The 21,174-nt window shown below is 39.9% G+C and overlaps 2 protein-coding genes across 3 annotated transcripts; one reads left to right on the forward strand and one right to left on the reverse strand.

The window, feature by feature from the left end:
- Positions 1-22: 22 nt before the first annotated feature.
- grxcr1a (glutaredoxin and cysteine rich domain containing 1 a) lies at positions 23-5,265 on the forward strand. Its single transcript, XM_084951947.1, has 4 exons — positions 23-562; positions 1,670-1,909; positions 2,011-2,076; positions 3,685-5,265. The coding sequence occupies exons 1-4, from the start codon at positions 161-163 to the stop codon at positions 3,862-3,864; spliced, it is 888 nt and encodes a 295-aa protein (XP_084808073.1). The 5' UTR covers positions 23-160; the 3' UTR covers positions 3,865-5,265.
- A 126-nt stretch (positions 5,266-5,391) lies between these two features.
- slc30a9 (solute carrier family 30 member 9) lies at positions 5,392-21,017 on the reverse strand. 2 transcript variants are annotated; one of them, XM_084951924.1, is made up of 19 exons: positions 20,906-21,017; positions 20,416-20,568; positions 20,126-20,323; positions 19,866-19,913; positions 19,661-19,760; positions 19,348-19,440; positions 19,124-19,206; positions 17,850-17,908; positions 16,048-16,115; positions 15,217-15,375; positions 14,303-14,438; positions 14,185-14,224; positions 14,033-14,104; positions 12,951-13,058; positions 12,693-12,858; positions 12,251-12,380; positions 11,257-11,370; positions 7,558-10,354; positions 5,392-6,831 (listed from the first exon to the last, which is right to left on the reverse strand). In XM_084951924.1, the coding sequence occupies exons 2-18, from the start codon at positions 20,525-20,527 to the stop codon at positions 10,310-10,312; spliced, it is 1,731 nt and encodes a 576-aa protein (XP_084808050.1). In that variant the 5' UTR covers positions 20,528-20,568; positions 20,906-21,017; the 3' UTR covers positions 5,392-6,831; positions 7,558-10,309. The 2 variants fall into 2 exon arrangements, with proteins under 2 accessions (XP_084808050.1, XP_084808060.1); XM_084951934.1 differs by lacking the exon at positions 20,906-21,017 and adding an exon at positions 20,720-20,872.
- Positions 21,018-21,174: the final 157 nt, after the last annotated feature.

Raw genomic sequence — 21,174 nt, forward strand, 5'->3', positions numbered from 1 at the left:
TCTCAGTTGTTTTTAGGTCTGTTCAAGCTGCGAGGATTAAACGTGGTAGTAATCCACGGGAAACAAAATAGTGTGTCTGAGGCCTACATTCACCTCCGCATGAGTACGAAAGAGCTGGACTACAGTGTTGTGGACCATGTGATGTGGCAGAGGGTTTACGATGGAGGGGACAATGGTGACGGCGGGACAGGAGAAGCCACAGAAGCGGGTGAGGTTCCGCGTGGCTTCGGGGAACAGTGGCCGGGTGCTAAAGGAGATGTTCAAAGATGAGGGGCCTTCAGACTCCCTGGATTCAGACTGCACCAGCAGCTCTGATGCTGAACGAGCCAGCACTCCCTCTACAAGTGGAGATGCACATGGACACCTGTTTGGATACCTGGGCTCCGAGCTGGACAGTGAGAATGAGCCCGACGACTTGCTCGTGTATGCAGGGGCCACCAAGGACTGGATGTTCACCACCAAAAGGGTCAACATACTCAGCAAAAATGGGACTGTGAGAGGTGTCAAGCACAAAGTCAGCGCAGGTCAGACGCTGTTTGAAAATCTTCCTAATTCCAACAGTGTAAGTACATGTGAATGAGCCTGGGTTAATCTAATTGTTTGATTTAACTTGTTGCATTTTTACTTGGACGGTTTTTACACGAGTTCCCGTCGGTGTCAAGTCTAGTTACAGGAAGGGGCAACATGTGTGACCAGGATGAAAGCTTAGAATAGAGGACAAGGTCACAGAACAATGAAAGATTGATGATGCATTTCATTATCTGTTTCAAGAGAAACTAATCAGATTAATGAATTCTCAGAACTTTGCTTTCTAGTATTACTGGACTGTTTGTTATTCTGAGGTAACACCTGGCCCGTATATTGATGCAAAAGTGAAAGAAAGAAGGTCATCTCTACCAAACTATTCTCTGTAAAGTGGTATGAGGTGAAGACACAGCGTGACCAGACTAGATTATGTTGCTTATCCCTCTTAAGTGAGATTATCTTTCTCGTAGAGTGTGGTTTAAACGTGAATCAAGGTAGAACAGCCTGATCTGAGCCCAAAGGAAAAGTTTCAACAAGTACACGTACAAGTACAAGACTTTGTAACTCAGTCTATAGTTTCAAGTTCAACAGAGGAGTATCAAAATAAACTTTGACCAAAAAAGTTAATGCTGATAAAATAAAATTGCTATATTGGGCAAGTTTCAAGTCTCCGAAGTGTAAATTTATTTCAAGGCTGTAAAAAGACTGTAATATATAGCTTTCTGAAACATGTACCGCTATTAAGTAAAGAAAAAACCCTCATTTTGGGATTAAAACTCCTTGAAAATGCCTCATTTGTTTCCTCTTCATATTATTCTTCCTTATTTAATAGCAACAAATTCATGAATGACCAGTTCATGAGTAATGTTTGCATTGTCAACATCAAGTACCTCTACCTACAACTGAACCTTTTTAAAAAATGGTAAGTGTAGCTGATGTTAATTTCGTGAAAGATTCTTGGAAAATGGTACCAAGTATGCTAAATACTCATGTATATATATCTACACAACACAGGAAATATCACTACATGAGATACAGTACAGATACAGAGTGTTCAGAGTGGGATGGATGACTTAATCCACACATGGTTTGAATAAAAATTATGAAAACCTAATCATTTAACTTTATTTGTGCTTCCTCGTAGTTGGATTTATCCCTGGAGTTTGGGCGGATAGTCATCTACACTACGAGTTTCCGTGTGGTTAGGACAACGTTTGAGCGCTGCGAGCTGGTTAGAAAGATCTTTCAGAACCACAGAGTGAAGTTCATGGAAAAGAACATCGCACTGGACAGTGAGTATGGGAAGGAACTGGAGGCGCGTTGCAAACGTGTGGGAGAACCTCCTTCGTTACCAGTCGTGTTCATTGATGGACACTACCTTGGGGTCAGTTCTCTCCACTCCTGCATAATATTACCTGAGATCAATGTATGATAAATTTGCAATGACTTAATTAAAGACGGAGGATTAATCTTGTTAATCGGCAGGGTGCTGAGAAGATACTTGGCATGAATGAATCAGGAGAGCTGCAAGATCTTCTGACAAAAATTGAGGTTAGTTCCTCTCAGTGTGCCTCAGAAATCACAATGTGCATAACAGATTTGACTGTGAAGTGAACTGCTTAATTTGGCCCACACAGATGTTACATTATTTAAATGCTGCATTTTAGATTTGCCTGAATATGTAGCACGTATAATATTAAATCTTAAGGTAATCACATTTATAATGAATGACTGGATTTCTTTGGTTGAAAGCCACTGAGGTGAACACAAACAGTTGCAAACAGCAGCAAAAAGTTCCCTAACTAGCAATGCCATAAATAAAACACAAGTAAACTGCATTGTAAAACATGCATGCACATCAGTAGGCGACCATTAATAATGGAGGTCCTGTTATTGATTCTTTCAAACACATCAACACTGAGCAGATGGATTTGTAGCACAAACTGAACATGTATGAACCATTACTGCTTCACACTGTGCTGCAGCACATTCACTGGGCTTTTTTCAGGTTAGAATTTGGAGTACAAACCACAAACAAGTGAATACAAAACAGTATCGTGACATTTAAGCCATGGATACAGTCACTGCATGGTATTAAACAAAAGTATGCAGCTCTGAAAGGTCATGCATGCAAAAATTTGTCCAGAACTGACCACTGACATGGCTTGATTCATATCTGCAGCTCTGCAGCTGAGCAATTTGGAAAGGAAGCTGTGTTTAAAATAATATTATTATGCTTATTTTCCTTCTATCAGACATTGAGAAAAGAAGGTTGTTAGCTCTCATGCAAGCCCATTAAATATAAAACTAAAAGCAGGAATAAATTGGCAAAAACTCTCCTGCATAGGAGAAAATACCCAGCAAACATGCCTGTGTGGGCACAGAGTTGGCATCTGTGGGTGAACTATGGGGCAGGGTAAACCCACACTTTCTGGGGCCCCTGCATAAATTTTCTATATGTAAATCCACTATGGGTTGCCCACAGAAAACCCATGTGGGCCCCATGTAGTCCATTGGACAGCCAAAAGGAAATTCTTCTGGGCTGTGTGGGTCTGCCCACAGTGCTCTCACGCGGGCCCAAGGGGGCATGTTTGCTGGGTAAAAAAAGTAAACTGTATTCATATGTTGCTTTTCAAGAAGAAACATCCAATGGAAGAGAGTTTGACAGCTTAGGAGTCACAACCTAAAAAGCACAGTCTCGTTTTGCTCTTAACCTGGATCGAGGTACTCCTGACAAGCAGTTATTAGTGACTTCAGAGACCTTTTGGTTACATATTGATCTAGTACTCATTGCTAAAAGCTCAGGTTTTGTACAAGTTAGACAAAAAGGACATGCACCAGACCTAACATTAGGTAGGAGTCAAAACTTCTTCTGCAGATGCTCAATCACATTGGTATCTGAAGCATGCGAACACTTAAAGCTATTTCTTATTGAGCTGGGTACTTGGGTTTTAGTGATAGGTGGGTTGCAAGTGTGCAGGCCCAAAATTTCATAGCAGAATGTTGCATCGTATTAAAATTAATATTGTTATTTATGTCAGATGTCAGTGTGTTTAATGTTATGCCTGCCTGGTGTAATTTTATTAATGGGTAAGTTCTTTAGTGGTAGTCAGTCCAGTTTGTATTTATTATTTAAATGAACCTGTCTATCCGTTTTAGAGGGTACAGCATCCCCAGACGTGCCAGACCTGCGGGGGCTACGCCTTCATCCCGTGCCCGATGTGCCATGGCAGCAAGATGTCTGTGTTTCGTAACTGCTTCACGGATTCCTTCAAAGCCCTCAAGTGTACTTCGTGCAATGAGAACGGCCTACAGCCGTGTGCGAGCTGCAGCCAGTGAGGGTGTTAAGTGCCTGAAATGACATCACTCCTTCTTTCCTTGGGATCCTACAAAGGGACTGTAATAATACGCAGGCAGTGAAAGTCCATACAGCAGGACTCTTTCTCCAGGGCCATTGTTAGCAAAGAAGATTTGAATTTGTAATAAAATCTGTGAATTCATGGACTTTGGTTTTGCTCGTGTGTGTATGTTAAAGCATCATTTGAAGGTCACAAGTTTAGGTTATTGCAAAATCCTCATTCAAAGATCTTTGTTCGAATCTCTAAACAGGCAGTCAAATAGGTCCGCTGAGGAGTCATGAACTTGCTTCCTCTCTTGCAAGCCTAAGCTTGTTAGTTAATTAGTGAAGAGGCTCCTTCATTAACAATGCTCTCATTACATAATCCCATATCAGACAGAGTCCAGGATAACAGACACTCAGCACCAGGAGTGAAAGTCAAGCGCTCAATTTGCAGCCAGCAGAAGGCAGCAAACTGGAACGTTGTTTACAGGCAAGTACTGTTCAAACCTAGCATTAAAAATTCATACACAGTACTGTGCAAATGCTTCAGGCACTTCAGATGTTTGTACTCATGGCAACCCAGAACATAAAGAATTACCTAAACGACTAAGAACATGGAGTTCTGTAGAAGATGCTCCAGCACCAGCCATGAAGTCTGTATGTTGACATTAAACACAGTTTACCTGTGTACTATACTTTGAAGTTACAGGTATGGAGTTTCTGGAGTTTTCTTTACCAAGAACAATATATATATATTTTGGGTAATTGTCATACTGGCAAACAAAACGACGACTGAGACTCAGGTTTGTATCTTACAAAATCTTGACACATCCTTCTTTCTTCATAATTCCTTCCACCTTGATGAGATTCCTAGTTCCACATGCTATGCAGTGTCACCACAGCACGGTGTCCTATCACTGTGTTTCACTGTGAGGACAGTGTTCTTTGGGTTCTACACATCTCCCTTCTTTCTCCAAACATAGCAAGGCCAAAGTGCTCTTCTGATCATCTGCCCAAAGGATGCGCTTCCAGTATGCATAACCTTTCTCTGGTTGTCCTCAGCATACTTCAGTCTGGCTTGAAGATATCTCTTCTGCAGAAATGGAGTTTTTCTTGGTCTGCCACCTCGCAGTCAATCCCTGTGCAGGATTCTAGCGATTCTCTTCTTTGAGACTACAATTCCACTTGACTAAGTCACACACTAGCATCTTGGCAGCTGCTCTGGGGTCTTTAGACACATCTCTCACTAGTTTTATTCCCAGAGTCTTTGAAGTCTTTCCTTTCCCACCTCTGCCAGGCCTGTGTGTGTGGTTCTCTTTGAATTTCTTGATGATGATACTCACTCTAGTTCTTGACACTGACCTGACTTGACCCTCAGTTTTAACATTACATTACACACAGTAGTTGTGCTATGGCTCAATAAAAGGGTCAGTTTTTCAATAATATTGACCCTAGTAATTTTTATATATTAAGAAATAATTCTGTTATTGTGTACAAATCAAAATAATTCCTGCTTCACTTCAACCTTATGTTAAACCACCTTTATTTTATCGGCTGCCCATGACAAACAAAAGATTGGAGCAGTTTGAATTTCTGTGTGGATCCTTTACATATGCTGACCTCATTAGCTCTGGCGATCCATATGATGCATCACAAACAATAGCTTATGTAGCAACAGGGTTTGTGCTTCTCATGTTTTTACTATTCTAGTCACAGAGCTAAGTAGATGATTAGTGGAAAAATCAATATCAATGTTTAAAAGGTTTCAGAGGGCACTTTTATAGCCCATCTGAAGGTGTTTCCGTATATTTACTGATAAAAAAATAGCTGGAAATTTGAGATCTGTGATCTTTTTTGTGTTATATTCCATGATATTACATACATTAAAACAGTATTTTATGAGATAATCATTTTGCATCAGTTCAGTGTAGATGCCAATGTAGAACCAGTTCCATGCGTTTCCTTTTACGAAAAGAGCACCCAGTGCCAAAAAAGCTTCCTTCCCATGATTGCTGGGTTAGAGACTGTTGAAGTCGGAGGCTATGGGAGGGGCAAGAAATTATAGATAAGCTGGTTCTGGTTACCATAATTTTCTGCCCATGGTAACTACTGCAATTTTCCTCACATAATTTAAGGTTCTTAAATCTTTCAGAATATAGACTGGTTTTCAAAAGGCGCCACAGCAGAACTGGCTCCACACAGGCACCGTCATGATATCAGTGAAACTAGGCAGGCAAAATGTAAGTAGACATAAACCTCACCCATATTCAATGAAAGCATTTTTAATTACATTTTTGTGCAGTGCTGATAAATCTACAAAACCCTCAAGTTGTTTAGAGAACAGACCCTGTTGTTATATATATATATATATATATATATATATATATATATATATATATATATATATATATATATATATATATATATATATGTGTGTGTATTAAAAACCTGATATTTTTGGCTGTGAGCATGAGGTTTATTTGGCAGTAAATCAGATGCACTGGAGCCTACATGTTAAGAGACTTGGGTTCATGCAGAAGCAGCACAATCAGATGGTACTAACAAAGAAATCTGGATAATTCAACCCAACGAGCTCTTGATGTGCACACGTTTTAACAGTCCGACGTAATGCAGTGCATGTAAGCCTTTAACTAAATTAGCATGAAACTAAAAGACACAGCTCAGTGGCAGATCACATGCAGTCCTCGCAGTTTTGTGTTTTTAAACGGATGATGTCATTAGTTGGCTGCCATCCACGGGGTCAGGGAAACGCAGTGCCCGAGCCGCACAGCTCTCTATGCTGTCATAGCCCTGTACAATGCTGCTTGAACATGATTAGACAAGGCAGCACTGTAAAGAGGCTAAAAGCGTAGAGCAGGGTGATGATGATGATGATGATGCTCATCCGCCATGAAGACTTTTCGTGCCATCATACGCGACTTGGATTATTCTAGATGTTCCTGCACCTGTGATTGAAACAGCAACCAAATCGATCATTTGGGGGGGGGGGGGACGTCAGAAAGAAGAAAAACATACATTTACGCACACACAGTAGGCCCGCGTAAAAGCAAATATAGTGTTGAGATTTTCTGCAGGAGTAATGACAGATGATTACAACGCTACGTTTGTTTAATTCAACCCCGCGCTGAACAGTAATGGGTAATGGGTTTTGTAACCACAGGCTTGTGGTGATGGAGGAGAGGCTTCATGAAAATCTGAGACCCCAACTGTGCAGGTTAACTGCGCCCCCATCTGTGGGTTGATGGAGGCGAGGGGGGGAAACAGGATACATCGAAAATAATAACATAAAGAAGCTACATTTTTTTCTTTTCCTTTTTGTTTAAAAAAAAAAAAGGCGCCGACAAGATCTGTCTGTAAATGACTGAAAGCGGCGATGTGGCGTGCAGGAGGCTGTGAGAGGGCTGAAGATCTGTGCTGATCTCCAGACAAGACAAACGCTCCTCGACGCAGGTTTTTCCCTTTTAATAAAAATGAGCCAATTCAGCCCGAGGATCTATTATACTCTCTCTCTAGCTATACATGCAGAAGCGATTCTCTCTGTTTGAGGGGAGACATGGAAGGAAACAGGATGGGCAGTGGCACAACTGACTTGGGAATGGTATGACGAGACATGACACCGATATGCGCGCAACACCCCAAAAAATTTAAGACAACATTTAACGGTGAAAAACCTGCAAATGGAGATCGTCCGCCCTCCAGGCTCGGCGAAAAATTATTTCAGTCGAGTAGTCTAGCATGGTCCGGCCGCGATGCTGTGCGTAATGTTTTGAACGGTCGGTCAATGCGCAGACTGGTTGGAAATGACTGTTTTTATTGACGTCAGCGAACAGGCTAGAGCCCCCCTCTCTCATCCCCACAACTGCACCATCTAATGGACTTGGGTTTACATTCCAGTCATCCATCTGAGCTTTAAACAGGAAACAGGAATCCAGTTCGGGGAAAAACAATGCTTTAAATTCTACTTTTTTAAAAAGACAGATAAACATATCTGGTGGTGCCTTTTCCAAGACCTACAAAGTTATTTAGGTTTTTCCCTTGTGTGTGTGTAAGTGTGGAGAAAGAAAGTGTGGAGCTTCTACAAGGAACACCAATGAATATTGCATTTTGCATAACCGTACAGCATTCAAAACAAAAGAGGATTCAAGCAAACGACACAAAAGGAAACCAAAAATAATTTAATAAATTATCTCATATTCGTCCCATGTCCTTCAACAGTAGCGTCATCGTTATGACCCAAGAAGAAACAGTTCACAATCACCTTCAAAAACACAGATCTGCCTTCCCAACCAAGGCGAAATGACTCCGGCCCACCTCCTGAAGCATGACAGCACGTTGGCAAGTTGCGATCATGTGCCAACGGCAAACAAAGAATGACAAGCAAAAACACCATCACAGTCCGGTTTATACAGAATATTAGCAGATACATTATGAAGGAGTAACTTCACAACTTTTTAATTTTTTTGCCACATGCTCCACAGGGTGACAATGTTTTCAGCTGTTGGTGGACTTCAAAAAAACAAAAGAAAAAAAAGAAAAAGAAATAAAAGGTAGCTGGTCCACTTGTCTTCATTAAAGATAACTTATTTATACACGGTGGACAAGGACATTTCCATTCCTTCTGCATGTTATCTTTGGAACAATACAATCAGTCACGTGACAAGACAAGCATTTCTAACCCTAAGAACAGCGTTTAGAGATGTAAAGTCAGTGCCTATTATTATTGACTTGGAAGGATGTCGTCATCAGAGCTTGTTTAAGATTATAACCCATTAAATGAAAACAATAATACAGTGCAGGGTTTCCAATACTGTATTCAAGTCCAGTGGCCCAACCTGGTTTAAAAAAAAAAAGTATTTAAGATTTTTCTTAAAGACAACAGCGCCAACTGTTAGGTTAGCTACTGTATCTTATTAGGCTACCAACTCTGCCAGCTGGTTTATACATATAAAACAGCTGTTTGAAAGAGTCAGCAGAATAAAGAAGTAAAAAAAAAAAAAAAAAAAGTAAAAAGACTAGGACAAACGTTATGCCTTAATACAATGGTGTTCAGCTGATATTTGACTCTCAGTCACACTTGGATTATGTGAGCATGTTTCATCTTGATCTGGGGCTCTCCTGCTGATACAGACTGTTTGTTTTCTTGTGTTTGGAGAGAAAAAGTAGTGCTAGCTGTTCACAGTTCCTCAGTGTCACAAGGGCTCCTATTCTTGTTATTCTGTCCTATATATATGGTGGAGGATCATATTAAACATGGCAAAGCTTTCAAAGAATGAGGTCAGCATATGTACAAGTAACCCCTGTGTGCCAGAAGCTTTCTTTTTTGTTTTGCTATGTATGATGACATAGCGAGCCAGTACTCCCAAAATGGCCATCGCAGGAACACAGCTCTGTGAGCAGAGAAGCCCCGCCCACATGTTTAAGCCATCTGCTGAAGGGCAGCCAATCAAAAGACTGTTAGCTTAAAGGTAACCAGGCTAAAACAGCTCATTTGAGACAGAGGATGCAATGAGGGCCTGCACCAAGGCCCAGTGTAGGATACTGTATGGCTTATTTTGAACTGTATATCATGTAAAGCCAATTTAATGTAAAAAAAAGTGATAAAACTTTACATAATCCTGACTTATCGAGCACTGCTGGTCAGGCCTGTCAACCTTTCTGGCGGAAACTCTGCAAATCCAGGTTAGACAACTTGTATTCATAACATCAAGTCCTACTATATTCACTCTACCTATTAAATCAAATATCTCAATAATACCATTTGACTTTCTATAATTGCAATAAAAATCTATTCATCACATATTCTGTCTTCATTAGAGAACCTGCGGCATCGCACCGTCTTCAGTTTTGACATTAAAAGGAAACAGAAAGAAAAAACCCTCTAACATTGTCTAGTCATTAAATAAGTCTGGGTTGAAATTGTAGCTCTTTGGTTTCCTTTTGCACTAATAAAGGAAACTCTATCACTGTGGTTCAAGAGTAACATTAAAGTACAAGTCTAGTAAACGACACTGGTCCTGTTCTCGGTTTTGCTTTAGACACAGACATGAGCCCACATCATGACACTTTTATGGAGGAATGTGAGTCTAAGCAACCAGCCAGTGGACTACGCTGTCGTAGTTTGTGTGCGAATTTCTAGTGAAATTCAAGGAGCCTAATGACAGCCGTAAGTCTTCTGCCAGAAACACTCGCACTGGAATGTGAAAGTGGATCTCTGGCAGGGTGAACTCACAGTATCCCAGACTGAAGTTCGGGCATAGCTGCTCGAACACTGTCTGTGCTCATCCTTCTGGACTATTCTACAGTAAGACTTGAGAAGTTGTGCGGGTTTGTTGTCTGTGTTTGTTTTGTAGTCAGAAAGAGAGGCAGTTTGCAGAGGCAGGCGTGGCCATCCTTTCAGCTTTTTCTTCATGGCATTTCGGGATGTTATAGTATCTCCAAGTCTACATGACGGACCTCTGGGTTGCGTTGCTGTAGAGGCACAAAACCAAAGTTACGCACAAACTTGACTTGCAATTCTTAATCAAATACTTTTATTTAAAAATACCATTATATGGTGAAAACGGAGGTTTGTGGCTTATGATAGGTTGGAAGTTTGGATCACTGCGATCCTCTTCACAAAAAGCTAACAGGATGTTTTTTGCTGAAAATAATGTCTGAGTGAAAAAAAGCGTATAATTTTTGTTTATCAAACCGCCACCAAATCTATGTTTTTGATATGTAAATGCATTTACCAGAAGTAACATTGTCAACGTTAGGCTTTAAATGAATGACAGCATGGCTGGATGATCAGAAATGGATCTTTTTTGGGAGATGGGATTATGTTAGATTTCCCAGACAACACTCTTAGTCAAATTCACAAGTGGGATATTTCTTATTTCTTTACAAAATATAAAAAGCTCCTACAATTATTTTAACAAGGACATTATTATAATTATAATTATAATGAACTCAATGACTGAGATATGAGAGCTCATCCTGAGTGTTTCCCAGCTTAAAACAGGAATCTGGAGGGAGTGACTAGGAATATAAACACAAAGGGTCTGCATCTTCTCAATTCATGCAACACAGATTCTTTTGCCTTAGGAGAACTTGAAGCATTCCCCTTTTTTCCATTTAAGTAACAAAAATGTATTTTAAACTTGAGCAAATTAAACCCAACTTTACAAAAAATGTATTAAACATCACAATACTGGTGATCCTTCTTTGGTCTAAGGCCATGACCTCTTTGGGCACCAAAAGTGTTTCGTGATGCAGGAAAAAATCTTTCCAAAAGTCATTCCCAGATTTTATGACTTTTTCCTGCTCCACTCTGTGTAACAGCATGAGGCAAACAACAAACTAGAATAGCAAATAAATTTATATTTCAGTACTTTGAGCTCTTTCTCCAACCGGTCCACCTCAGCTCCCAGGGTGTCAATGATGTTCTCTCCGTGTTTCAGCATGAAGTTCTCCAGCTCCTCCGGGGTTTTCACCTGCTGAATGTCCTGCAGAGACACATACACAAACATGTAGTTTTGTCAGTAAAGATACGGGCCAACATTCATGACATCGGTCCTAGCCTGCTATTAGTGATAATTGGCTAATGCAGCTCATCTGTGCCTTCAAGGCTATAAAACATGGCCCACATGACCTGCTCAGCCATGTGATGTCTGTCTCTTGGGTGCTTGTGTTTAATAACTTAGATTTTATTTAAATCCGGTGTGGTCTCCCAATTACTGTCTGAACTTTGAGGAATGTAGTGACAGCAAAAACACCATAAGATAATTAATAATAATAAAAAAGTGTCTTTAACAACGTCCGATGCACACAGCACTAAACTCAAAGATTTTGTTTCACCAGTGAATGTCTAGAACATACTTGAAGCAACTGATGTCTGTGTAAAAAGATCAGTAATCATTGGAATTCATACTGAAGAACTGTATGACACACTGCATAGCTCATAGCCTGCAAGGACAATAACTCCTGCAGATGATAATTACACATTTATGTGTGGAAGACACAAGAATGTGAATGTGACATTTCCAGGTGGAAAATAAAACAGGATTAGTTATTTTATATTTCAGGACTCAAGGTGGCTGTGTACATCTGACGTTTTTAGAGAAGTAAGGATTTCTACATGCAAATGATAATGAACTGTTTGCTCAACAAGATGAGTTGTGTTCACAGGATAAATAACTTAAGGGAACAGATTAGAATCTTGTATACAGAAAAAAAACTATGCTAACATTTACAGTTAGCATAGTTTTCCTGACTTTATTAATAAGTTATTAAAGCAACTACTAAAAATAGCAGTGCCCAAACATCCAGTCCACAAATCGCTCTCATTCTGAGTACAAACATCAATACTAAAACAAGATAACTTACGTTGAGGATTTGGTCAATGTCTTGTTTTTCCAGATAAGACCGTGTCACCACGCGGCCATCAAAGTCAACTTCAGCCTTGAAGCGCACTTTACTCAGTCCCATATCAGTGGCCTTCACATCATGGATGGCCCTGCCAACAACACAATAAAACATCTCAATGAAATCTCAATGGAAGAAACATAGAAAAACTATGGATCTTAGTGGAGGGAATCTGCTACAACACAAAAATATCCATATGCAAATGCAACAAATAAAAGAAACCAGTGAAACTGGTTAAAAGGTCATTTTTAATTTGAACTGCTGTTCACTGCATGTTGATGTAATCTTGACCACTTGTTTGTGGGTAGATTCAATTGATCAAAATTAATCATCCAGATTCTGAGTTAATTGAGACCGAGTTCATGTTTTGCAGTCGAGGAGGTTTGCGTGTGCGTTTGCTGACCTTACAGCAGGATCGTTCTCCAGAAACTCTGTGAGCTTCTGCACGCGCTCAGCCTGTATGGAGCGTCCCAGCAGGGCCTCTGTGTTAGTGTAGATGAGGAAGGCGGAGACTGTGCCCAGCAATGTGCCAACGCCAAGAGAGCCCAAACTATCATAGGTCGGGTTACCTGGAGTCAGCGAGTAAACATTCAGGTTAATGACTCCAGTCCAAAAGATCAGACAAATTATAAAACAGAGACATGACAACTCATGTATTTACCTGTAAGTGAGGTGAGCCCCATGCAACCAGCAGCCAGAATAACTCCCAGTACAGCAGCAGCATCCTCCAGCAGCACCACATTGGTGCTGGGGTCTCGGCTCTGCATCACTGCACACATGAAATAATACGAGAGCATATTTATAGCTGAATTTTCAGATATAATTACATCATACCAACTTGCTAATTTCTATATCCACACTTACAGACAAAAGTGTGTCTCATGTAGTCAGATTTCTGACTTTATTTTGCAATATGCAAATGAATTCTGCCTCAGTGATGCTGTCTACACACAGCAAGACAAAACACACTATTTTCATTTTACACCTCATCATGCTGATGGTAAGTGTAATCGCAACAAAATCTCGAGTTATTTCCATACATTTTTTTTTTTTTAAGTTAAAAGGCACAATCATACATGTGGCTACTTACCAACACAAAAACATGCTTGTTGTCAAATAGCAGTTCCTAACATGGACATATCTAAGAGGCAGCCATAATAGCAGCTGTTTTAATGCTTTTAGCACAGGATACACTTTAGCATCCACTATGAAAGGAAAGGAGATAATTCACTGACAAGTAAAGATGATCATCATGTAAATTACTGCCATGTTTTCCACAAATAGTCATAAACTGCTAATATATTGATATCATTTTATCTTTTCTTTAACACTTTCACCCTTTCAAACAAGAATGGTAAAGGCAATTATGAACCGTGGGCTAATGTAATAGAAACTGTGGGACACAGAATTTTAATTCTAATATTTATATACAGAGCACTTTTCTCAACACATATTACAATAACTGTAATATGGGTAACTCAGTTTGCACTTATCTCTCAATCGAGAATTTCATTGGATTATATTCACACAAACAGATGCTGAATGTGTGTAAGACAAGTTAACCTGCATAATCTCTTCCAAAGAATATTTTTTACTCAGTTATTCATGTTTAGATAAGATGCTTTCGTTTTTGCAGTTGGGACATTGTAGTCCCAAACAAAATGAGCACATATTTGCCACATTTACCTGGAATAAATTGTAGCGCCAGGTGTAAAGACAGGATATGAACTGATCTGTACGTACCATATTCATAAAAAGACAATCCTTGCTGGCGGGCGCTCCTCTTTATCTCATTGATGGCAACCAGTAATGTGGCTGAGAAAAAAAACAGATGTCTGAGAACAAGCTGCAGAGCAATATCTGATCTGATCTGTTTGTTCATTACAATAACTTACCTCCTTCAGACACCAGAGAGCCCGCCAAAATACAGTAAGCCTGCAATGTAGAAAAATATATGTCGGGAAATGTTTTTTACATTTGTTTTGAATAATTTGAGTCAACACAGACACTCACCCATAACAAAGACTCGATGGGTTCCGGGTGCAGCAATCCCATGATGCCGTGGTACCAAGAGAGGCCTGCTCCCATCATAAAAATGCCCACCCCACTGATGAGGGAGGCAATGTAGCGCATGTTGGAAAAGCCATATCTAAATATCAGAACAAAAAACAAATACAGAACAATGGCGCTCAATTACAGCCAACATTTACTCCACCATTTTTTATGTAGAGCAATAACAGAAATGTGACACCCGCCGCAGCCTCAAAGAGTCAATCATCAGCTGAACCAGGTACACCGAGCGACACTGAGGTACCCACAGAAGAAGTTTTGTGGGCACATCTACTCACCATCATAGCAAAAATGTAGGCATATATACATAACTTTTTTTTTCTTACTGTCTTCATAATGTGAATTAGTTGCAATGTCATGAAACTTCGCAAATAGATAGAAAAAGGATAACTTAGAAGGTGGAAAAAAAGCCTTGTAGATTTATTTTGCATAAGGACACAAAACCTTTTAAATGTTTTTGACCACTGAAATTAAAGTTATGGATCTCTTCTTATAAATTTAGAAAAGAAAGTTCAAAAGACCTACCTGGAGAAAATTGCTTACTTACACTCACTTGCACTCACTATGTGCATCCTCATCTCCAAAAATTAAAAAAAAAAAAAAAATAGTGTGGGTGTCTTTTCCAAATCATTTCTCCCTTCTATGAATTATTTATTGGCAAGTATCCACATCAATGTATCTAATGTTTCTACATTTCTATACTTCTGTAGTGGCAATGTTAGTAATGTGCAAGAAAATTTAATATTTGGATGCTGACAATATACTACAACTGACTTTTACACATTACTGCTTTTATTCCTATTCTGGCAAGCACTGAACCTCTTCTTTTAATTAGTACAGGAAGGTGTAACACTTACGGGTGAACAGCATCTGGGTTGCGGACAGACTGGCTGATTCCCAGAGCGAGCAGAGCCTGGTTGCACGTGTCGGCCAAAGAGTGGATGGCTTCAGAGAACATGCTAGCTGATCCAGTGTAGACCCAAGCCAGGAGCTTGAAAAAGAAATTCAGCCCATTTCTGAGAACAGAACATAAATAAGTGAAGAGCTCACAGGGCACACAGATGTAAAGTCTCACATTTCAAGCTCAACAACAGTTCTGATTAAATTGGTTTATAGATTTATCAGGTTGCCTACACTGAAACCCATTTCTTAAAAACTGTTTTAATCCAATATTGTGTGTAAATTGTTCCAATTTCTATTCTAATGCCTCTCAATCACTGTCATGTGCACTATGGAGTCCAGTGAGTCTCTCGCCACTCTCCTATTTTATACTGATTTTGCTACATGTGACTGCACATGTTCTCTAACACAATCACCTTAACTTAATAAGCCACAGGACTGCACATGATGCATGCAGTTTCCATGCAATTCCTAATAGAAATGTGTGCATTTCTCGGGGAGTCTTTACAAGTTACTTCTCATCTGAGTTCACATGAGGTGAATGTTTTGCACTTTTATTCATCCGCAGCAGATTTCTGTTTTGCCGTTTGATTATTTTTGCACCTTCTGATACTTATCCAGCATACTGTATGTAGTAACCCTGCTGAGAACAGACCTGTAGCTCCTCTCTCTAATCCAATACCTCCCACTGTGTGTGCAAGAGCTCAGCAAAGCTGCTGAGTGCAGAAAGACTTTGCCACAAGACCAAAATGCACTCATGAATGAGGGAGACTGGTGAAACAACTTACATGCAAATAGCAACCATGACCACCTTCCCTGGCCCTTGTAGAAATGTTGTCCTCTGGCCTGATCGTGGCTTTAAGAAAGATAAGAGACATTATTACTCTGCAGTTAAAAGGAAATAAGACCTGTACTACGAAGCAGGATTACGGGCTTAACGAGATGACTTCAGTGTTAACATATGAAGGTGCTACACCACCACTGAAACTTAACCTGAGCAGGTTTTATTCGAGATCAGCAGATACAAAACCATCACCATTCCTAGAAGATCCCGTGGCCCACAGTGTGCAGATAAAAAAAAAAAAAAAAAAAAGAGGGTCTATAGTTTTTAGAGACCATCTAAACAGTTCCCTTAAATAAACACATTCTAAGAGCAGGGAACTTATGGCCTCCTTCAATTCTGTCCTGTTGGGATATAAACCTATTCATTGTTCTGCAGTTATACAGGGGTACAAAGCTGCACAGATTGAGCCTCAAAAACAAATACTGTGTACGCACAAATCTGTGCATAAATCCTGCGTACGAACATTTCACACACAAATCAGTAATTTATTAATAATTTGGTACCTGAATTTGTTTGTACCTTATGAACATCTTTAAAAAAAAAACCAAAAAAAAAAACCCCTACTTACTACTACTACTGATTATTACCATTATCGGTTTTTCTTGTTATTATCATTGGTCATAATTTATAGCCTTCATCTAGATACATCTGCTCACATTCATACAAACACACTGGTTTGGCAGCAGCAGTTGTGTTCACTATAACATGCCTTATGTATTTAACCTGTCTTGAACCTGTGGTTCTTTTGCCCATTTCCAACATCTTTTGCTACCAAGACTGCTGGATTGGACTTTTTACTTTTACCATTTTAAACCTTGTGGGGTGCTTCATGTTTTAGGCAGCCCATTTTAAATCAGATTAATTTGCACAAACACAGGTAAAAACCAAAGTTACCTTCATAGCTTTACTCAAGTCCCTTTTGATACTAAAGGCTGATGAGCTGTGACCTAACTACTCTTTGTTCGTAAAAGACACCACTAGACAACAAATCAGTAGATCTGTGTTTGTGATGGATCTACCCTGGGAAACCCCGGGTTGACTTTGAGAATTAATAACCACCTTTGAGTAATGTGGAAAAGCTATCCTATGTATGCTGAACTTGCACTGTAGTACATGCTCTAGGTATCCAAAAACCCTAGTTTAGGTTGCTAAGCAAATAAGAAGATGTATGTATGTTGTTGTCAGGATTTAACACAACAGTAGAGTATAGAAAACACCATGACGCTCCAGACAAATGGAGAACAGTGCAGTCACTGAAATAATGTCAGCATCGTAGACTAAAAAGGGGACTGTGTGAATGCCAACAGATAATAGGAATGTGTCATAGAGATGCAGTGACCTCTCTAACAGGGGCAAAGATCAGGTAAACACCAACTGATATTATTTTATCCAAAGAACTTGGACGTGGGTAGATTAACATTACTTTCCATTTCACATCTATCATGCTATGGACAGTTGGTAATATTATGTAAATAGTAAATGAACTGGTTCTTATATAGCGCTTTTCTACTCTACCTGAGCATTCACAGGACCTTATACAACTTGTCTCGTTCACACACTTTTTTAAAAAAATGTGCTTTATATCTAACATTCATACACCGAGGGAGCAACTTGGGATTAGCATCTTGCCCAATGATATTTGGCATGCAGAGTGGACCAGAAAGGGATCGAACCATCAACCTTTCATTTAGTAGATGATCTGCTCTAACCCCTAAACAATTACAGCAATAGAAGCAAAGAGCTCACCTTAGTGTTTCCCCAAAAGTCTTTATATTCTTGCAACAAGCGCTGATTCCGAAAAATATCTTAAAATAAAGACAAAAAAGGGCAAAACAAAGCTAATTAGTTCACAGACCAACAAACGACAGAATCATTTCACATAAATAAAAAAAAACAACAATTAATGTCATCATTAATACATGTTTCCACCTGCTATTTCATGGCTGCTGTTAAACATTTTATCACCAAAAATCAAGCTTCGGATTAGAACTTCACTGTTGTGTGTGTTACATGCATGAAGCATTTGAATAGAGCAAATCATTTTGACATGCACTGGATTGCCTGACTTGGAAACAGTAGTAGTAGCTGCGCTTCCGATGATTTTCTACTTTTATCCTCACCTTGCTGCATAGATTTCAGTTTCTCCTCTCTGCTGCATTTGTGACTGTTCTCTTATTTTTCATCTTTGAAAGGACCTACACTGTATTCTTGTTGTGTTGACAAAACAGACATGCACAGTAAGGATAACTGGCAGGAAATTTTGATCCAAAGGAGCACAGATGGGTCAGAACCTTCCCACTGGTGCATTCATATCTAGCGTTTTTATTCTGGTCAGGCTTTTAATCTTGTTACTTTTGTGCATGTAAGCATGGCTGCTGTCACTGTTAACTCCATACTTGCCTAACTTAAGGTTGACTGCTAGGTATAAAAAAAAATGGTAAATGGCCTGCATTTGTATAGCGCTTTACTCAGTCCCTAAGGACCCCAAAGCGCTTTACACTACATTCACACACTGGCAATGGCAAGCTACATTGTAGCCACAGCTGCCCTGGGGCGCACTGACAGAGTATAATAGAGTATAATTTTGAAATGTTAAGATTTAGTCCGTATATGCTTCAAAGCAACTGAAATAACTTGTCTTTGTCAGTGTTTCTTTAACACTGATGGCCAGACAGTTAGTTTGTATATCACAGCTCAATACCTGACATGACAAATGATCTATAACATGTTAAGTTAACTTTATTGTGTTAGGGTGTCCCGACAAATATTTATTTTCCGTGTCAGGCTTTGAGTGTGAAGAACTGGAATATTTCAGCACATTTGATCTAACAACGGTAGGTTCCATGAGCATTTGTCAGAGGTTTTAGAGTAATATGGTGAGCAAAAAGAGTGTACTCAGTACACTGTGGCTACGTATTCCAACTGCAATGTTTTCTATAAATTAGCAATAAGTTTTGAAGTTTCAAAGCCTGTTGAACTGTTGAACTGTTTTGGATTAAGACCAAAGATAAAAAACCTACTCTCTTGGTACTCTCTCTCCACCTCTTTCCTGAGGTTTCTCTCTCTGGCCAGAGCTTCATGGCTTCCCCAAACATCTAGTGCTCTAATAACAAAGAGAAATAACTGAATTAACAGGGGTTAAGAGAAAAATATCAGTGAAGTCTCTGGATTAAGCAGTAATAGTTTGGGAGATGTTGTAATGTATTTGTGCTTAAGATGGAAAGCAGAGGTGTTTAACACTTACTTGGCCTCAACGTCTGAGCGCAGGAAGACAGTGAAAGCCTCTGTGTCATCATGGGGGCTACGCCTTCTGATCTTCCGGAGTTGTTCCAAATCACTGTGAACACGTGAGGGTAAGACTTAAGTTAGACCCATGCTGCACAAGGCAGTCTTACATTAGTTAATCACAGCAGCACACTTCCTTATTAACCAAAAGAAATTTGTCTACCAGCATCTAAGTTAGCAGAAAACACTCAGCTTAGCTTTGATGATTTACAATTTGGTGCTGTTGTATAAATCAAACATTGAATGTTAAACAACTGAGGACGAAGAGTTACCTTGGTTTGAGGCAGAACTCATTCATCGCTCTGACTGCAGTGATGAAGTTGTTCTGAGTGTATTTGGCTCCATATTCCCTTTTCTTCAGGACAGCACGAACTGCATGTGACCACAGTGGGAAATTAAATTCAAGCTACCCGATCACACCCACATTCTTATTTTAAATGAGTTTAACGTGATGGAATCACAAATGTTGTTCTTTACCTTTCACTTGAATTGTCTCTGCTTTAGTCAGACCCTGAGGTGTTGCACCTATTATAACAAATAATGTATCTTAACTGCACATTCCTCAAATCATACATTTATCATTTAACTGTTTCCTACTGTTTGTGTTGACACGAGAAGCAACAAATACAAAAATATGCTTAATTATAAAGGAAAACCTGTGCACATCACAATGGTTTATATCAAGTCTCTCAACAGCTACAATTTATGGAGCTTATGGAAATCTTCAAGTTTCTTACCTGGTGATTCTGGGGTGGCTCGTGCAGCACCAGATACAACCTTTGCTGCAGAGGGGGCATCACCTGATGGTGGTTTTGGGGGACCATCTTTACCGGTATCAGAGGTAGAGTAATACTGGACCTTGCCCAACCCTAGAGAAACTACACGGCAGTCTGGGAGGCTGAACCATAAGCTGTGTAGCCCTCCGCTTTGCCAACCTGTGCAACACAATCATAACTTGCCTTTCCATGCCCTCTCAAACAAACACCAAGAGAATGAACAGATGACCTTAACGTGAAAGTCTGCTCACCGTGGCACAGCTGCGGAAACCTCGGGGGCCGCTGTGACAGGGACGATCTCTGTTGCAATGAGACCCTGCGGAAAACATGCCACGGTCTGTGGGCGGCCAGGCTGGGAAACATCCTCGCTGTAGCGGGAATCGGTACTGACGCACAGGAACTTTCTATGCAAGAGTCACAGACAGTCCGCCCGTCAACGTAACCCACTTCTGACAGATTAAGGCCTCTCAAGTCCACACAGTATCACCAATCAACTACGTTAGCATGGCTACAAACAAGCGTTTAACTGACAGGGATGTCAGTTAAACCACGTACCTGCTTGCAAGCACTCACAGCGATAACCCGGCGGATACGTAGCAAACAAGCTAACCTTGCTAGCCAACACCGTGAGCTAGTAACCCTGAGCCCTCGTAGGTAACAAGTGCCGTATAACATTTTAATTCACTTAGAAACAACTGACTAGAGCGTACATTTAAATGGAGTGCTCATAGAACCCAGTACCTTTCTGTGATGAGGTTTATTCAGCATAATCTGTGTCCATTTTGCGAATCTATGGCCAAACTGATGATGTGAACGCCACTGTAGCTTCACAAACACACACGTGACTTGTGACGTGAAGTATTCGGCGTTGATTTAACAGATATCGCGATATTTTACAAACCGTTGTTTGGACCATTCATTTTGACATCTGACCAGGAATTTATTTGAAGCTGTAGTTTGCTCTAGTATTTGATGCTTCTTGAAGAGTTTCTATGCTTCTATCAGTTTTT

The sequence above is a fragment of the Perissodus microlepis genome, chromosome 2, assembly GCF_051167445.1.
Source record: "Perissodus microlepis isolate ML-2025 ecotype Zambia chromosome 2, ASM5116744v1, whole genome shotgun sequence".
Classification (NCBI taxonomy): Eukaryota; Metazoa; Chordata; class Actinopteri; order Cichliformes; family Cichlidae; genus Perissodus; species Perissodus microlepis.